Source organism: Pteropus medius, unplaced genomic scaffold (genome assembly GCF_902729225.1).
Source record: "Pteropus medius unplaced genomic scaffold, Ma_sr-lr_union100, whole genome shotgun sequence".
Classification (NCBI taxonomy): Eukaryota; Metazoa; Chordata; class Mammalia; order Chiroptera; family Pteropodidae; genus Pteropus; species Pteropus medius.
The window spans coordinates 804,083-820,929 of record NW_024350927.1 but is presented as its reverse complement, the minus strand read 5'-3'; the positions used below and the strand labels follow the sequence as shown (position 1 = coordinate 820,929).

Genomic DNA, 16,847 nt, shown 5'->3' with positions numbered 1-16,847 from the left:
CCGAATTGTGGTCCCCAACCCCTGCAACCAACTGACCAGACTGGGCTTGTTAAAAATGAGGAATCGAGACTGTGCCCGGGACTCACTGAATTCAAACCTCTAAGGTGGGCTTCTAGAGGAAGCGACATTCTCAATCCCCACTCCCACCTGATCGAGGTGATTCTGCTGTGCACAGAAGTGTGAGTGTCCAGCAACTACCTCTATCTTCCCTGTCTCCATGCTCCTTGCCCGTAGCCCCTGAAACATGGATTTGGGGTGGGGTAGATGCACAGGAGATGGGAAGGGAGGTCCCAGAGCATCCAAGCCTGTGTCCGGAGGAGTTTGGGAGGCTCAGGGGTTTGGTCCTGACTGTAGCTTAGTGTTTGACTTGTGGGAGCCTGGGGGGCAAGGGGGTAGGGTTGACACGATGTTGTCTCCCTATCTGGCATATCTCAGAGAATTACCCCTACACATAAGCAGGCTAGTTGACATCTGCCCTCTTCTGGGGCTTGGAGCACGGAGCAGGGTGTGTAGACTGGGCTTACACTGTGGATGCAGGCATCACACGTATACACACATGTGCACATACACCATAAATCCACAAACTGACACGCACCCTGAACATGCACACACGTCTTACACTCCCAAACCCTCATAATTGTCTCCAAACATCTAGAATGGCACACACACATGTGTGTACCCTTATATGCAGCCTGGAAGCATGCAGATTTGTATACTCACCCCTGCTGATGCACACACACACAGCCCCTGAACATAGGCTTTCTCGTTTGCACGCATGCTTACCCACACGAGCTGGCTGCTAGCTGCTCCTGGCGCCTGTGCTCATACCAGTTACACACACACCTCTTCGCACTTGCCTAAGAATCTGCCCACGTGTATCGAACCCACAAAGCCAACAGCCCCTCTCCTGCCTGTCATTTTCTCCGGCCGCTGGGGCCCTGGCACTCCCCACACTGCATCCCTGAGCTGCTGTCTGCCATCACACGGTAACCAGATGAGACAAGGCAATTTATGACACCAGCTGTCTCTGTCAAAACCGGATCTCCCGCATACACGGGGGGGAAAGCCAATTACCCCAAGCCCAGCCCTACCAGAAGGTGGGACTCACAAAGGAGACAGAGTAGGGGTAGCATCTTGCCACCCAGAAAGGTGGGTGGCACCTGACTCAAGGATTTCCCCCGCTTCCTGTCCTCGGATATCTGGCCTCCTCCTTCCCTAGGTCCCCGGGGGGCCTGCCCTCCCCGCTCTGTGGCTGCTCCTCTGGCCCAGCTCCCAGACCCAGGGTGGAGAACAGGTGGGCGGGAGGGTCTGGGGGAAGAGTGGTCCAGGGTCACCATGGCAACAAGGGAGACAGAAACCCTATGCCCCTCCTCCTACACAGCGGGCCAGGAGGAGGCTTCATCTTAGTCCCATGCTTCCTCTCCACCTTCATTCTTCTCCCTCCTCCCTGTGCCCCTGCCCCAGTTGCCCTCAGCCTAGAATACCCACTCCTGCATTGCCCCCTACCCAACATTTAATCCAACTCTACTGTCTGAGCCACGTCCTGGACCTTGGAATCAGACCCAGGTTCAAATCTCCACTCCTCCACTTACCGGCTGAGCAACCTGGGCACGTGACAGCCTTTCTCCATCCCCAATTTTTTATCTATAAAAGAAATCTTCATTTCTATAAAGATAAGGACCGAGAGTCCCCTATGTAGCACATTCTAGGAGTTAAGAGATACGACATAAGCTTCAGGTTCCAGTGGAGGAGTTGAAAAACACCCATGGCAGAAATTCAAATGAGGCGATTGTGTATCTTCACTCTCTCCTGTGCTGTGCCCACGGCTGAACTCGCGGAATCAAGCACAGCTAGTGAAAGGAGCTTAATCAATGAACAGAAGCTCAAGCACGAATGGCTTGAGCCCTGGCTTTCAGGTTGACTTGATCGAAGTGAGCCCTTCATGAACGCTAATCTGGCGCCATCTCTGCACGGCGCCTTGGAGGAATCTCCACGGCATCCTTTCCGAGTGTCTGGTTGGAGACAGGTCTGCCTCGGGCCATTCCTCCATCCAACGACTCCTTTATTGACTCCATAAATATTCATTAAGGACATACTATGTGCCAGTCCCCCTGCTAGGCACGCAGGGTTGAAAGAGGTGGAGAAAGGACTTCTGGGAGATGGTTGCCTGGCAGAAGTTTCTAGATGTGCTTTTCATCACTTACATGGTAGTAGGAACGGAGCGGTAAATTCACATTTTATAAGATGCTTTCATGTAGATGTTTTCCTTGTAGTATTTCTAACAACTCTGGGGCAGAGGTTCGATGAATATCCCTCATTTTACAGACGAGGACACTGAGGCACAAAGACAATTGGTGATGTGCCTGAACCCAGAACCAGTACCACAGCAGAACCGGGTCTCCTTCATGCTTGCTGCAATGTTCTAGCCGACATTTGTCAGTCACTTGCATTATCCAACTAAATGGCCCCTTACCCACAACGACAACCCTGTAAGACCTGCCCGTGCTGGGATTTGAACCTGGGCTGACCCAACTTGAGAGCCCAGGCACCATCCGGTCTGCCATGTCTAATCAGTTCATTAAAACTGTCTTTGCGAACCCTCCCTCTCGCTGCCCAGTCACAGGGACCTCAGCCGCTCCACTTCCCAGAGAGCAAATTCCTTCCTGGCTGGCGAGGAGTTGGGATAATGTAGGCAGGCAATTTAAACAGCTCCGGCAAAATACACCAGTACTTTTCACTCTCTGCCACTATTACACTTTCCAGCCACAGCGGGATTGGCTCCTAAGTGGGATATCAAGTTTATTACAGCTATTTCCAACCTGTAATTGGTTTTGTGGAACACAGAGAGAAGGAGGTTGAGGGGTGTGTCTTGAGGGGGTGGGGAGGGTGATTTTTTCCCCTTCCTTTTTTTTTTCTCTTCTGGATGATGGCACCCGGGGACATTGTTGGTGAGGAGGCTGGAGCTGAAGACTTATTTGTTTTTCAAATGAAATACCCCAGTCGGCTGGCCATTAGGCTCTCGTTCTGCTGCCTGGACTAAGTCTGTTTGCCACGCTTTGCTGGCTCCACTTGAAAATCAATCCAGCCCGGCTGAAGCCAAATTTGCTGGTCGGGGTAGCCAGGGCCCTGGGATGGGATCGGACCACCTCAGGACCTGGGGGCAGCTGGTCGATGCCCGGTGGGCCAGACCAGAGTGTGAGTAGCTGCAGCTTCCAGGGCCAGCTCTTCTGGGATCAGGACATTGTGGGCTATCAGGGTAGAAATGATCCTCGAAGGTCACCCTGCCCCACTGAACTTTTGGGGAAACTGAGGCTGGAGAGGGGACAGTGCAGGGACAGCCTGTGAGGCTTAGGACCCAGGTCTCTGCCTTCTCCGTCCCTTCCACGCGGTGTAGTGATCATTCCAGGAAATCATGGCCGAGATGCTGGCAGGGCGGGGAGGACAAAAGCCGCCCATTCTCGAGCACCTACCATGCGGCCTGACTTCATCAGAGTCCGCCCGCCCTGACCAACCTCCCTGCTTCGGGCCTGAGTAAAAATAAAGACGGTGTCCCCCCTTATTCACAGGGGATACGTTCCAAGATCCCCATGGGAGCCTGAAACCGTGCATAGTATCAAACCCTATATATAGTTCTTTCCTATATATATGTATCTACGATAAAGTTTAATTTGTAAATTAGGCACAGTAAGAGATTAATGATAATAACTAATAAAATAGAACAAATATAACAATATACTGTATTTAGTTATGTGACTATGGTCTCTCTCTCTCCCTCTCTCTCTCTAAATGCCTTATTGTACTATACGCACAGCACGGATGGGCTGGACAAAGGGTTGGGTGGGATGGAGCAGGACAGGGAGAGATTTCATCACACTCCTCAGAACATGAATTTTAAAATTACAAACCTGTTTGTTTCCAGAATTTTCCACGTAATATTTTTGGACAGCGTTCGGCCATGGGTAACTAAAATCATGGAAAGCGACACTGTGCATGAGGGAGGGGGAGGGGCTACTGTGACAGCCAATATGCACTGGACATTGCCCCTTGTAGTCACATGAGTTAATGTTTGCAAATAATGCCTGGCCCATAGTAGACACTCCATCAATGCTAGCGATTTTGTTTCCGTCACTGTCATTGTCACCGTGTGCCAGGCGATCCACTCGGCTCTCTGTGCGTGTAGTCTTATGTGCTAACTTCGCCCACGAGCACCTTACAGGTAGGCGTCATGGTTTCCATTTTGCCGGTGAGGACACAGAGGCACGGAGACCTCTCCAAGGTCACATAGCTTTAAGGTAAAAGTGGCAGAGCTGGCACTTGAATCAAGGGCCGTATGACCCCAAAGCTTCTGCACGTTCCACTGCACCAGGCGTCCCCACATCTCCAACCTCAAAACGGGGTCCCCCCACTCCTCTCCTTTTAACTGGTCTGTGATGAGGAGTCAGTCGCATCACGTACTGACCACGTGATCTTGGACAGTTCGCTTTGCCCTCTCTTAGCCTTGGATTCTTTATCAGCAAAATGAGATTGATGACATATGTCTCCCAGGACACTTTAACTACTCAGTGACCCTTCTTTTGGCACACACCGTGTGCCAGGCACTGTGCTAGGTGCCAGGAAACACAGCTCCTGGAGCTCGAAGTCCTTATAATCCAAACAACATAATGGAGAGAAAGCTCGTGTACACGGCCAAGCCCGTGTAGACACTGGTTAAAACTTGGACCTTCCGCATAACCATGTACACATCCTCTTCTCTCTGGTCCAGGTGTGCCCTCTGCACGACCAGGATGCTTTCCTGTAGTGGACGGCATTAGTGCTGGGACCACTGAGAAAAAGCAAGTCAGGTTCACGTTGGTTCTTGGAGCACCTCCGGGCTGCTCCGATGAGGAAGGCCTAGCCAGGTCAGGGTGCGGGGGCAGCAGGCTGACCTGGGGCAAGTCTAGCAGCAGGAGCATTTTCCCTGTTCTCATGGTACCCCCAGTGCCTGGTACACGGTAAGGACACAACTCATTCATTCATTTGTTCGTTCATTCATTCAACATATATTTATTGTGAGAGTACCATGTGCCTGCCCCTGAGCAATCAATGAACAGGACAGATAAAGACCCTGCCTTCATAGAGCTTATGTTCTAGGAGTAGCTCACATTCAAGAGCCTATTTAATTCAATAAAAAAGCTTTTGAATGAATGAATAAATACACAAGCCCATCTCCCTCTGGGGGAGGGAAAACCCACAGCCCGGGGCCTTGGTTTTCCAGGACAGCACTATGTCCCTACCCACTAGCTAGTCACCCTTCGTCTCACCCCACTATGGCACAGGGGAAGGGTCTTGGAGACCCTAGGACCAGCCTTCTTCCAGGCACTAGCTCAAAGCATCCTCAGCTCCCTCTCTGGGCCCCTACAATGACCACTAGCAGCTCCTGGGCCTCTGCTCTCCCTCCCCCCATCCTCAGCTGCCCACACTGGCTTTGGGTCCCTCCTACCTCCCTCCCTCCCCAAGTACGGGACCCTTTCTTCCATTTACTGATGTTATGCATCCTTTGGCTTTCCAGTAAAAGATATTCTGCCCTGCGGTCCCAGGCCTGGAGGGTGGTGGGACACAGAAAAAGAGGTGGCCCAGCAAAATGTTAGTATGTGTGCCACAGGACAGGTGCTCTCATCTCATTTAATCCTCACAGGAAGCTAGGTTGCATTATCTCCATGTTACAGACGAGAAAACTGAGACCTGGGGAGGCGAAATGACTTGCTCAAGAGCACAAAGTAACACAAATCAAAACTTCCTCTGGAGGTGGAGGAAACCAGTCCTGCTTCTTGCTGAAAAGCCTCCCACAGTCAGGAAAAGCCAGCCAGGGACTAAGCACTCCCTGAAGAGGGGCCCTCTCCTCCAGGAAGCCTTCTGTGATCACCCCTCCCTCCGGAGGAATTCTTGGCTCTTCCAAGGGCATCAGATAACACTTGTCAAATACCTGTTGCGTCAGCCATGGTCTTCCTGACCCTGGTTGCTCAGGTCATTGTGAGCAGTGCAGACCGCACCAGACTGTGAGGAAGCTCATCATGATGGGCTGCGACCATGCCTGGAACTCTTTTCTCTCCCCTGGGGACTAGAACTGTGGCTGCGCGTCTTAGGCCTGGAGAAATGTTTCTAGAATTAAAAGGAACGTGTCTTCCAGCATCCTCTCCACCTAATTCCATGCCCTCTGCCCATGGCCCATGGTAACCCCTTATCCCCACCCAGCTTCTGTCTGGTCAAGGGGTTCTAACCACCGGGAACTACAGAATAACCTCCTTGCGAATAGCCCCTCGCCCACTGGCCTGGGACCTGAGAGTGAATTCGGAGTCTATCCTTTTGCTCTATCTTCCCCTGAGGCTGAGGGAGGTCCGAGAGCCATTGCAGTGAACTGGGCTGGTGGACATCAAGGCTGGAATGGAAATAAGAACTGTCCCCACAGCTCGAGACCAGTTGAACGGAAACAGTTATTTATTCTCCAGGCTGACAGTGAGGCCCCAGACATGGCCCCAGAGAAAAAGATGTAAATAAAACCAAAGGAAAACCAGGTGCGTCCTTGAAACTCCCCTGTCCCTCGGCCCGAAACAGGGATTTATGACTCAGATAATTCTTCGGTGCTTTATCTGGGGTTTGTGGGCATGTGTGTGTACGTGTGGGGTACGGGTGTATTTTCCTAGTAATAAAACCTTCGATCCCGGCGAATAAATTCGAGGAGACAGTTTTACTGACAGATTTTTTTTTCTCCTTTGTATAATAAAAAAAAAAAATGGAGTGAAATCTGAGATTGGGACGATAAGGGCTGCCGCAGTTTAGGAGGTGATCAAAGGTGGCACCTGAAGGGAGGTGAGGCTTTACGTCAAGCAGGCAGGACGCTCCCACCATCATAGCTTCAGGAGAATGTCCTGGTGGCTGCCTCTTACGGAGCCGGCCAGAGGAGGGGCTGAGAGGCGGCGAGTTCACCCACAGCCTTGTTCAGACTCATGGGTGGGACACGAACCCTGAGCTGGGCGCCAGAGCTTTGCCAAGAGCCCACTGTGGTAGAATCATTTGGCCTCTCTTAGCCTCAATTTCTTCATCTGCAAAATGGGAAAATCCTTGTCTATGCTACTCTCTTTAAGGGATGGGCGTAAAGCAGATTTCTCACCTAGCACTATCGACATTTCGGGCCGGATCATTCTTTGGGGAGTTGTTCTATGCATCGTGGAACAGCACCCCTGGCTTCTACGGCTAGAGGCCACTATCCGCCAACCCCAGTGGTGACAACCAAAAATGGCTCCAGACATTGCTGACTCAGGGCCCTCATTTAAAGGTACTTTGCTCCCCTTCCTCCCTCTTCTCCTTGTCCCCTATTTGAGAAGCTGATCTCAGTGCTACCGAAGAAGAGACAGGACGAGAGGGTGTGGCACTCAGTCTTCTGCCTACACTGATCCCCCTCAGGATCCCGGAGCCTGTGAATGTGTTATCATCATTCTAATCCTGGCCAACCAGGGCTCCCTGGGGACTCAGGTACCCATAGAAACCCCCTTATTCTTGACAAGCTTGCATTCCGTGGAGGGTAACCCATTCTGCTGTGGCCCATGCCGGTCACACAGCTGGCACTCAATAAATGCTGGCTGGACTGCATCGCATCTGTGTCCCCTAAACCAGTAGTGACACCATCTAAGCCAGACAGATGTGGTCCGAGTCACCTTGGGTCCAGATGTGCCCAGGGGAGCCCAGCTACACCTCGGACATTCTTTTCAGAAGGTTGACAGATCCAAGCTCAATGCCCAGCAAAGTGGCTTTCAGCATCCTTGACCCCAGCCCGTTGGATACCCCGTCCCTGGCCACAGCCCCCTTCCCAGCCCCTCCCCCGCTGCCTCCACATGTTCGACCGCAGGGAGTTAATTCTAGTTCTCCAGGCCCAGGCATGAGGCCTCCCATCGCAGGCTGTTAGCCCGGAGCCCAGCTGAGTGGCGAGAGGCTGCAAGCTTTCAGTCTATAATAGAGTTGCTGAGACAAGCGGAAAACTGCAGCCGAGTAAACAGATAAATAATTGAAACAGTGACAACACATACCTTGCTGCTTTGTGGAGTAACACTTTCATTAGCTGGAGGCAGCACAGACCTGGGGATGCAGGTGGTGGGGATGCGGGCGGGTGGCCGCTGGGAGCCCAGGACACTTGGGTCCAGCTTTTAATCAGCTGTCAACAGCTGGGCACCTGAGCGGGCTCATCTTCCAGCTCAGGCTTTATTATCACTTCCTTGGGCCCTTGACTTCTCTGGGCTTCTGTGTTCCTAGGTGAAATGGGGACATCCTGGCCTGTCTCAATGGCAGCCAGAGGAGAGGGAGTCCCCTACTCTGCCCCCTTCTCTCCATCCCTCGTGTCAGTACATCGGATTCTCCTCAGCCTTCTCTGGGATCCCCTGGCTCCAGATGTGCTCCATTAATCCATCCTTACACTAAGGCCAGAGGGAGGATCAGATGCCCGCGCCCCGCGCCCCGCCCTCCCGGGTTACTGAGCTCCTTTGCCTCCAGGATCCGGCACATGGTTCACTTCCTTGGGCCTTTCGCCCCACTTCCTCTCCGCTCCGTGCGCTCAGAACACAGTCTACTATCGCTGTTCTTTCCTGCCCCAGGGACTTTGCTCCTGCCGTCCCCTAAAAGCCTCTCACCATTTGCCAGGCTTCCTGATTTTTCTTCAGAAGACAACTTAAATATCTCTTGCTTCAGGAAGCCCCCTGTGACTACCAGGATGGGAGCTGCACCTTCTCTGGGCTCCTCTGCCATTCTGGGCCGACCCTTTGCAAGATTTATCAGAAATTATTGTAATGTGGCTTGTTTGTCTCCCTGAGAGATCTTTGCGCCAGTGATCGCCCCGGCCCCCAGGTCCCCTCCTCTCGTCCTGTCCTGCCTGATCCCTCATTCTGGCTCTTCTCAGGAAGAAATGGCTTTGGGGTCAGGCTGCGACTCCGTGGCTGACTCTGCAAAACACATTCACACTCTGGCTCTGTCTGCAGCTCCCCAAGCTTTGTGTGTCATTTCTGCAAGGCTAACCAGTGGGTTCACAGAGTGGGACCCCCCGGTGCAATGGAAAAGGACAGAGAGACGAGCCAGCCCTGCTCCTTCTTAGCTGTAGGAGCTCAGGAAGTCACTTCGCTTCAGAGCCTCAGCCTGCATATCAACAAAATGGGGATGACCTGGGAGGATGGTAGTGACAGCTGTGACATCTCCCACCAGAGCCTTCTCCAGGGGCGACAGGGCAGTGGGCTTCCCGGCTTCTGCATCTCCGCGGTGTCCTGGGAGCTCGCTCGCTGCCTGGAGGAGAGGTGTGGCCAGGGCTGGCTGAACACTCACCTGTGGCTGCCTCTGCTCTGTTGCAGGTGATGGATGGAGGCACCATCAAGCAGAAGATCTTTACCTTCGATGCCATGTTCTCCACCAACTACTCGCACATGGAAAACTACCGCAAGCGAGAGGACCTGGTGTACCAGTCCACCGTGAGGTGAGGGGCTGGGGCCGGGAGGCTGCTGCTCCAACTCTTTCTCGTCCACCCCGCAATGCTCTAAGGGGTTCTCCGGGTCACCCTCCATGGGCTTAAAGACAGGCCTGGGGACTCTGATGCAGAGGTAGGACCCATCCCTGGAGAGGAGAGGCAGAAAGGGGTCCAGTCAGAGCTCTACGCAGGGAGCAGACCCCTGGCATCGGCCTCCCCAGCCAGCGCTTGCAACAGTTCTCTGAGGTGGTTTTTCCAAACCCCTTTTCCAGCTGAGGTCTAGAGAGGGTGAGCCATGTGCCTGAAGCCACACAGCCAGGAATGCCAGAGCTGGGATGTGAACCAGCTCTGCCTGGCTCAGAAGCCCAGTCAACATGTTCCCCGTGCCCCAAGCCTGACAAGGAAAACAGACCCCAAACAAGGGGCCCTCAGGCCAGGAGCAGAGGCAGGATGGGGAGGAAAGAGTCCTTGGAGGCAGAGAGGCTTAATATGTCTACCCCTCTCCTCTTCCAAAGACTTTAAGGTACCAGATCCCACTCCGGGCCCTGCCATGCTCTGGGTGTATGGGCGCCCACGGCCCCACACGTTCCCTTAGAGGCCCCAGTCCCTTTTATTCCTCTGACCTTTATACTTACTGGGCCCTCTTCCCAGAGTGCCTGTTTCCCTTTGGTCACCTGGTAAACTCATCAGCCTTGAGAAACCAACTCAAGCAGGCCCGCCTGTTGGATGCCTTTTTTAGACACCCCTCACCCCAATAGATCTGATCTCCCTCAAAGCCACTCCTCTAAGACCCCCCCCCCACATGAGAGGGGGGCTCGCTGCATTAATGAAGAATGGCTTCACGCAGGCACTGAATGTGAACAATTTTGCGCGCGCGCGCACACACACACACACACACACACACGCATGCTTTTTCACACTACACAGCCGCTGCTTTGCTTGGTGCCTCATCAGAAAGGGCAGTCTACTCCCAAGCTTGAGGGTAACTGGGCTGCACTGGGCACACGGAGAGATGCTACAGCAGACACACGCTGGCACGCACGATGCTTCATGGGGTGCCTGTAACATTCCCCCTTAGCGTCTTCTGCCTGATCCTCCAGGAGAATGAGGCGCCCCTCTCCAGACCCAGCTCGTGCTTCTCTCTGTGACTATGAACATCAGAAGGACAGAGCACGTGCTCCCCCTCAGCTCTTGTACTCTCAGCTCTCAGCACAAGGCCTGGCACACAGCAGGTGCACAAGGAATTTTGCAAATTGAGTGGGGATGACCCTGGGTGTGCTCCTTGGCCCTTTGAGCCTCAGTTTCTCTGTGGGTAAAATTAGAAAATAGATTAAGATTGCACAGAGCACATGTAGCTGGCAAAGGGACTCTGGCAGGCGGTCCTTCCCTGCCCACTTTTGTAAGAAGAGAAGGTGGGTGTGGTTCCCCTCCGAAGGACCTTTCTGGGCTTCGTGACAGGAGCCCAGACCTAGCCGCTTGCTAGAGACAATCTGGTGAGGAGGAGGATACAAAAGGACTCTAAAGAGATGTACGAGTGGCCACATAGGTATCTTCACTCATCTATTTATGATTTCTCCTGCACCCACTTCTAAAGAAGATTTGGGGTGCCTTAAAATATCAAAGCACACGTAAGACCAGCCAGGGACAATCAAGATGAAAATGGAGGTAAAAGCTCATTTTGGAGAAGAAAATAGTACTATTCTGGGAACCACGGTTGATTTCGCAGCAAGCGCGCATTCGAATCGCCCCAGAAGCCCACCGCTGCCGCCCACCCCTGCATACACTTACTGCCCTGACACTCTGAGAAGCTCCCCCGTCCCCACCCCCAAGCCTATCCCATCCTTTCCACTGCCCCACCCCCAGCCTCAGGTGTGAGCTCTAGCATAACTTCTTAGCTCCGGATCCTAAGCCAGGAAGGGAACCCAGAGACCATCAGAACACCCCTGACCTCCACCTTCCCATGCTCACTGGAGCTTCCTGGCACCCGTAGACCTGGTTCAGATGCCACTTCCTGCTGACTGACCTTGGATGAGGTCCTTAACCTCTCTGCATTGAGGTCCTCAGCAGACTTCATACAATTGTTGTGGGATTTAAGTGAGATTTAAGTCCAGAAGCCTGAGTTCGAATCCTGGCATCACCCCCTTGCTTTAGCGTAATCTTGAGTTGAGTGGTAACTCGGTCTCTGAAGGGAATGACAACATTAAGAAGCTCACTGCAGCCTCATGAAGATCTGACGAGTTATTTCACATAAAGTCTCGCCACGTTTGCTAAGCGGTGCATGGTCGCCATTATTGCCCAGAAAAAAACTCCCCTTCCTTCTCCATTAGGAAAATAAATAAATTAATTAATAAACCTCACCACCTTCTTCGAAATCTCATCAACCTCCTTATATACATTTTTTCCTCATCCGATCATCATAAACAGCCCCCTGAACACAGGCACTGTCGTGTTTGCTGTTTTCTACAAGTCCTGGTTTTACAGAGAGGGTCAAAGTCAGTGAAGTCAAGGGACTTGCCCAAGGGTCCCCTGCTAAAATGACGTGAACTTGGTCAGACCCCAAACCCACCCCATCTTACCCGGACACCATGTAAGGCCCAGAGAGGGGAGGAGACTTGCCCAAGGTTACACAGCGGCCCTGGCTCGTGGCCAGTGCTCTTCCCCGCTTGCTCCCGGAGCCTCGGTTCCCATGGTGGTCTTCCAGGCAGAGAGCGCCAAGGGAGAGCGGCCAGCCCTGAGCAGGCCACGCTGGAAGGGAAGGAGGGAGCAGACCCTCTCGGAGTCTAATCGGCTCACACCCGAGCAGCCTCGCTGGAAGGGGCTGCTTCTAGAGGCTATGGGGCCCCATCAGGGCTGGCTGCGGGGAGCAGGACTCCACATTTACATATAAATGAAGATATTTACAAATTAATGCATCTCAGCTCGAGAGAGTCCCAGCTCCACAGCTGTCTGAGCCGCTTCCTCTTCAGCTGGGGAAAGTGGAAAAAGGAGGGTGAGGAGATTATCAGGAATTGGCAGAGAGCAGTTTCCTGGCAGCCGAGAGGAACCCCAGGGGCTCCCAGAGCTTTTCCTCCTGCTGGTGGGGTTCCCGGAGGTGTGGGGTTGGGTTGGGTGGCAGGGCTTCTGCCCGGGCGTGAGGATGCAGTCGTGGCTGACCTTCTCAGCTGGAGTGCCAGGGAGCTGACGTCCCAGGAGAAGCCTTGACCAATGACCGATGGGGGTACCGCATCTCCACTGTCCCTCTCTCCCAGCCCCCCACAGCCGAATTCCCCAGCAGGACTGAGACTCAGCAGCCTCCCCAGAACCTCCATAATGCACCTGAGTCAGCTTTCTTCCTTTCCTGCTCATTTTCCATTCCCCTTCCAGCTTCCAGGGACATCAGCCCAAATAAACCACTCGCTCCTCAATCTTTGTCTCAGGGTCTGCTCCTCAAGGACCTCCTAAATGGGGAGGTATGATACGGGTGACAGTCCCACAAGCTGGCTGCCTGCACACCCACTGCCCTCCATGCCTGCCCTCTCGCACCCCATTCACCTGTCCCGCCAGGCTGGGCACAGGTACAAGAGGACCAATGGACCCCATTGGAGAGAGGATGATCGTGTGGGCAAAACTCATTGGTCCCTGCAGAATATGGCTATCCCCAGAGAGCAGCCATGACTCTCTTGGCTTCAACCTCTCCTACTCCACAAACGCCGTGCCTTTCATTTCCCATAGCCGTAGGCAGTCCCTTGTCTCATTCCATCAGCTCAGGGTGTCATGAAGAACACCAGGCAAGTCCCACTGGCCCTATTTTGACGGTGAGGGAAATCTAGACTCCAGGGGGAAGTGTGCTCCCGCCCCTTGCACACTTTGCCCACCTCTCTTTGCCAAGGCCGTACTCATCTTTTCAGATTCAGCTCAAAGGGCGCTTCCTCCAGGAAGCCAGTCCCGACTGCCCACACTGGGTCATATACCCCAGCGTACTTCCCCTCACACACGTACCGCCCTGACACTAGGTGTTCAAAGTCTTCCTCCCCGACTAGGCCAGAAGTCCCATGATGACAAGGACTGAGTCCGATGTCTTCACCACCGTCTCCCCAGCCCCCGGCCCAGCACGGCCCTCCTTCGCCACGCGTGTCGTGGTCGATTTGTAAATACAGATGAGTTAGTGGTGAGGCTGTGGTTCTTTCCCGGCAGTACTTCCTGCTGTCAGATGAACTAAGAAGAAGTAAGTCGGGCCTCTGAGCCTTCCCCCGACATTTGCATCATTCATTCATCACAGGGAATTGAGCAATCGCTATATGTCACGGACAGCGCTAGGGACAAAATAGTGAACAGGACATAATCAGACTTGCTCTTGTGAGGTTTACGATGTAAGGGGTGAGTAGAACAGATGATAAAAATATATTTAGAAAAATATTTGCAATTGGCGATGAGTGCGGTGGAGGAAATAAGGTAATATGACAGAGAATGATGGGAGTAATGTGGGTACTATAAGGTTTCTCATGGGAGACAACATCTCGGCAGGGATCTATAGGATAAAGAGAAGCCAGACAGACAAGGTTGCGGGTAGGGGGGGCATTTCAGGTAGAAGGCACAGCAAGTGCAAAGGTCCTGAGGTGAGAAAGAGCATGGCCTGGTTTGGAGCTGCCAGAGAACCCGCGTGGCCAGAGTTCAGGAAGCAAGGAAGTAAATGGCCATTTATTTTCAGCGTCCTGGTTGGAAAAAGCTCACCCAGGTTGCTGACCCGAGGGCAGGTCGGAAGTGCCAGGGAAGGAGACAAAGCACCCTGACACTAAGTGTTCGGAGTCTGGGGACAGGGAGAGAAGTCTCTTCACGGGCCTCAGGACTTAGTTTCCAAAGCTGAGTGAAGCTGGGAGGGGGAGCTCGATGCCTCCCTGGGCTGGCAGTGCCAGGCGGCAAAGGTGTGGCCGGAGAGCCAGCTCTCAGCGGCGTCTGATTTCCGACTGGGGACCTTGTGAGCATGCGCCATCCTCGAAAGCTAAAGGAGGTTGCGAACAGCTGGGTGGATGGGGTGGAGCCTGGGGGCTTCGTGGAGAATGTGAGTGCTCAGTTAAACCTTCCTGATTCATACAGATCAGGGGAGGGAGGTGTGGGAGAAAGCAAGTAAATGAAAACAGAGCCAGGGGGATCCTGGGCCGGGAAAGAAATGCCACTTCTTTTATTACTTTGAGATGCAGCCGTTCGCATATTCACTCGACAGCGCGCATGTCGAGCATTTCTTTGCTGCATCTGAGGCACAGAGCTGGGGGCACCGTACCCCACGAGGGTGAAGGTGGAGCCCCTGCCTCCACGGAGTTTACAGCCTGCCCCTCCCCCACCCGCATTGGCTTATCAGCTCCTCCGAAGGCTGCGCTATATCTTTTCATCTCGGTAACCCCCGAACCGACTTGGCATTTAGAGAGGAACAATAAATATTTGTGGAATGAAAGGAGAGAAAGGGGAGATAAAACACGGAGATAAATAGCTAACAATTCAAGTAATAAAGTGATAGCTGTCATAGGAAAGACTCAGATATAACGCCGTGATGAATCAGCGATGGAGAGACTGGGGAAATCATGGAGAAGGTGGCATTTCAAGGGGCCCTAGAGCGTAAGTAGGTTTTAGACAAAGAGGAAGCAGGAGCAGATGCTCTCGGTGGAGGGCACTGTGTGTGCAACCCAGGTGCGGGGTAGGCAGTGCTTACGTCCTGACGAGGCCGCTCCCAGCAGGCAGACATAGGTTTCGAAGGAGAAGCCCTCTGGAACCTGTTCAAACGAAAAAATACGTAGTTGGTTTTTAAACACACATGAACTGTCTGGTCCAAAGAGCAGAGGGGTTTGTTTCCCTTGGAAAAGTTAAGTGTCCCTTCTGAGTCTCATTCATTAGCGCACAGGGCAAACTCTTCACCCTCTCTTCTTACAAAGAAAAATGCCATCTGACCCTCGTTGATTTCATAATCTGAGCCCCACAGCTCCTTCCTCCCTCTGCATGTTATCATGAACCAAATAACTTTTTCCTCACATATACACAGCACATGCTGCTTGCTCACGAAATGGTCAGCCATCTGCCCATTCATTTGACCACTCAGTAAACACACACCAAATACCTACTATGTGCTGGGCTGGTGCTAGGCACTAGACAACAGGACAAACACAGGCCTTGCCCATAGGAATGGACAATCGAGATTGCACCCAGTTCTTGACGCACTGCACACCCATGCCTCTCTCTCTTCCACCCAGAAATCACCCAGGAATTCAAACGAGCCAGAGTTGTAACGACATTGGAAGAATAACCTTGAGCTCTTTCCGGCACTTTATTCATAACAAATTTCGCTTCTTAGTTGCATCAGAATTGAACATCCCAGATCTTCCAAGTGAGAGCCAGGATCCCATCTCTAAACCAAGGGATGTTTCAGGAAAGAGGGCTGCAGTTCTCCTCCCAGCCACAAGGGGACTTTTGAGCAGGCTGCGAGTTAGTCACCTGAGCAAAGAGCCACCCTTGGTGGTGTCTGCACTGCAAGCCAGTCCTGGATCACCTGCATTAAGATTACCTTGGAAATTGCTTTAAAAATACCAATTCCTGGGCCCCACCAAGACAGAATTTGATTCAAGTGCTCTGGAACAGGGCCTGGAAAATCAGTCTTTTAAAAAGTCTTCCAGGTAAAGATGTTGGCAGCGAGATTTGGAAAGCTCTGCTCACACAGCACCTTCCATCTGCTACGATGTGCAGATTCTGGCCAAAGATTTCAGCAGGAAGCTGCAAGGCACAGATAATTCTAGTTGCTGCTGGCAGCCAGTGGCTGACAGATGATTGCCCTAAGCCCCCCAGGGCCAGACCCATTTGTGTTGAAGATGACAAAATAGCTGGACCAGCCAGTGACCTCCCAATTCAGAGTGACCTCCCAGGCACTGACCAGTCCCAAAGCCTGGGCCACCCTCAGTGTCCAGCTACCACTAGCTATCAGAAGACTGGCGCAGTTGACATGGAAGTGAGGCCTTGACTGGGGGGTGGGGGCCCGGGAGCAAGGTGCCCTGTCTATAACTCTCTGACCAAGGCGTTCTCCCCAAAGGCAGAGTGTGCCTGTGCTCTCTGAACCAGAATCCTTGCTGGACCCAGTCCTGGGCCTCCCAGCCCCGAGCACCAATTAGAGAAGGGAGAGTTTCTGCCCTCACCCCCGGTTGTCAGGGCTGCAGGCAGCACTCTACGGAGACTACCAGAATCTGCTCCCGGCCTTCCTCTCTGGGTTGTGTCTGTCAGGGCGGGACCCTCCCTTCTTCACGGGGGCCTATGATGGAAGCCCAAGGCCTCAGTAAAGATTGGTTGAATCAATCGGCTGACAGGTTATCCAAATGTGGAATTATCATTTCAAGCAGTCAGCAGAACTCTTTCC

The 16,847-nt window shown here is 52.9% G+C and overlaps 1 protein-coding gene across 1 annotated transcript in view; it reads left to right on the top strand.

Annotated features, from left to right (window-relative positions):
* Positions 1-16,847, top strand: part of IGSF21 (immunoglobin superfamily member 21) — a 226,341-nt gene that overhangs the window by 145,521 nt on the left and 63,973 nt on the right. The window contains exon 3 of the mRNA XM_039842076.1: positions 9,366-9,487. Within this exon, the coding sequence (XP_039698010.1) occupies positions 9,366-9,487 (122 nt within the window). The remainder of the gene's footprint in view (positions 1-9,365; positions 9,488-16,847) is intronic.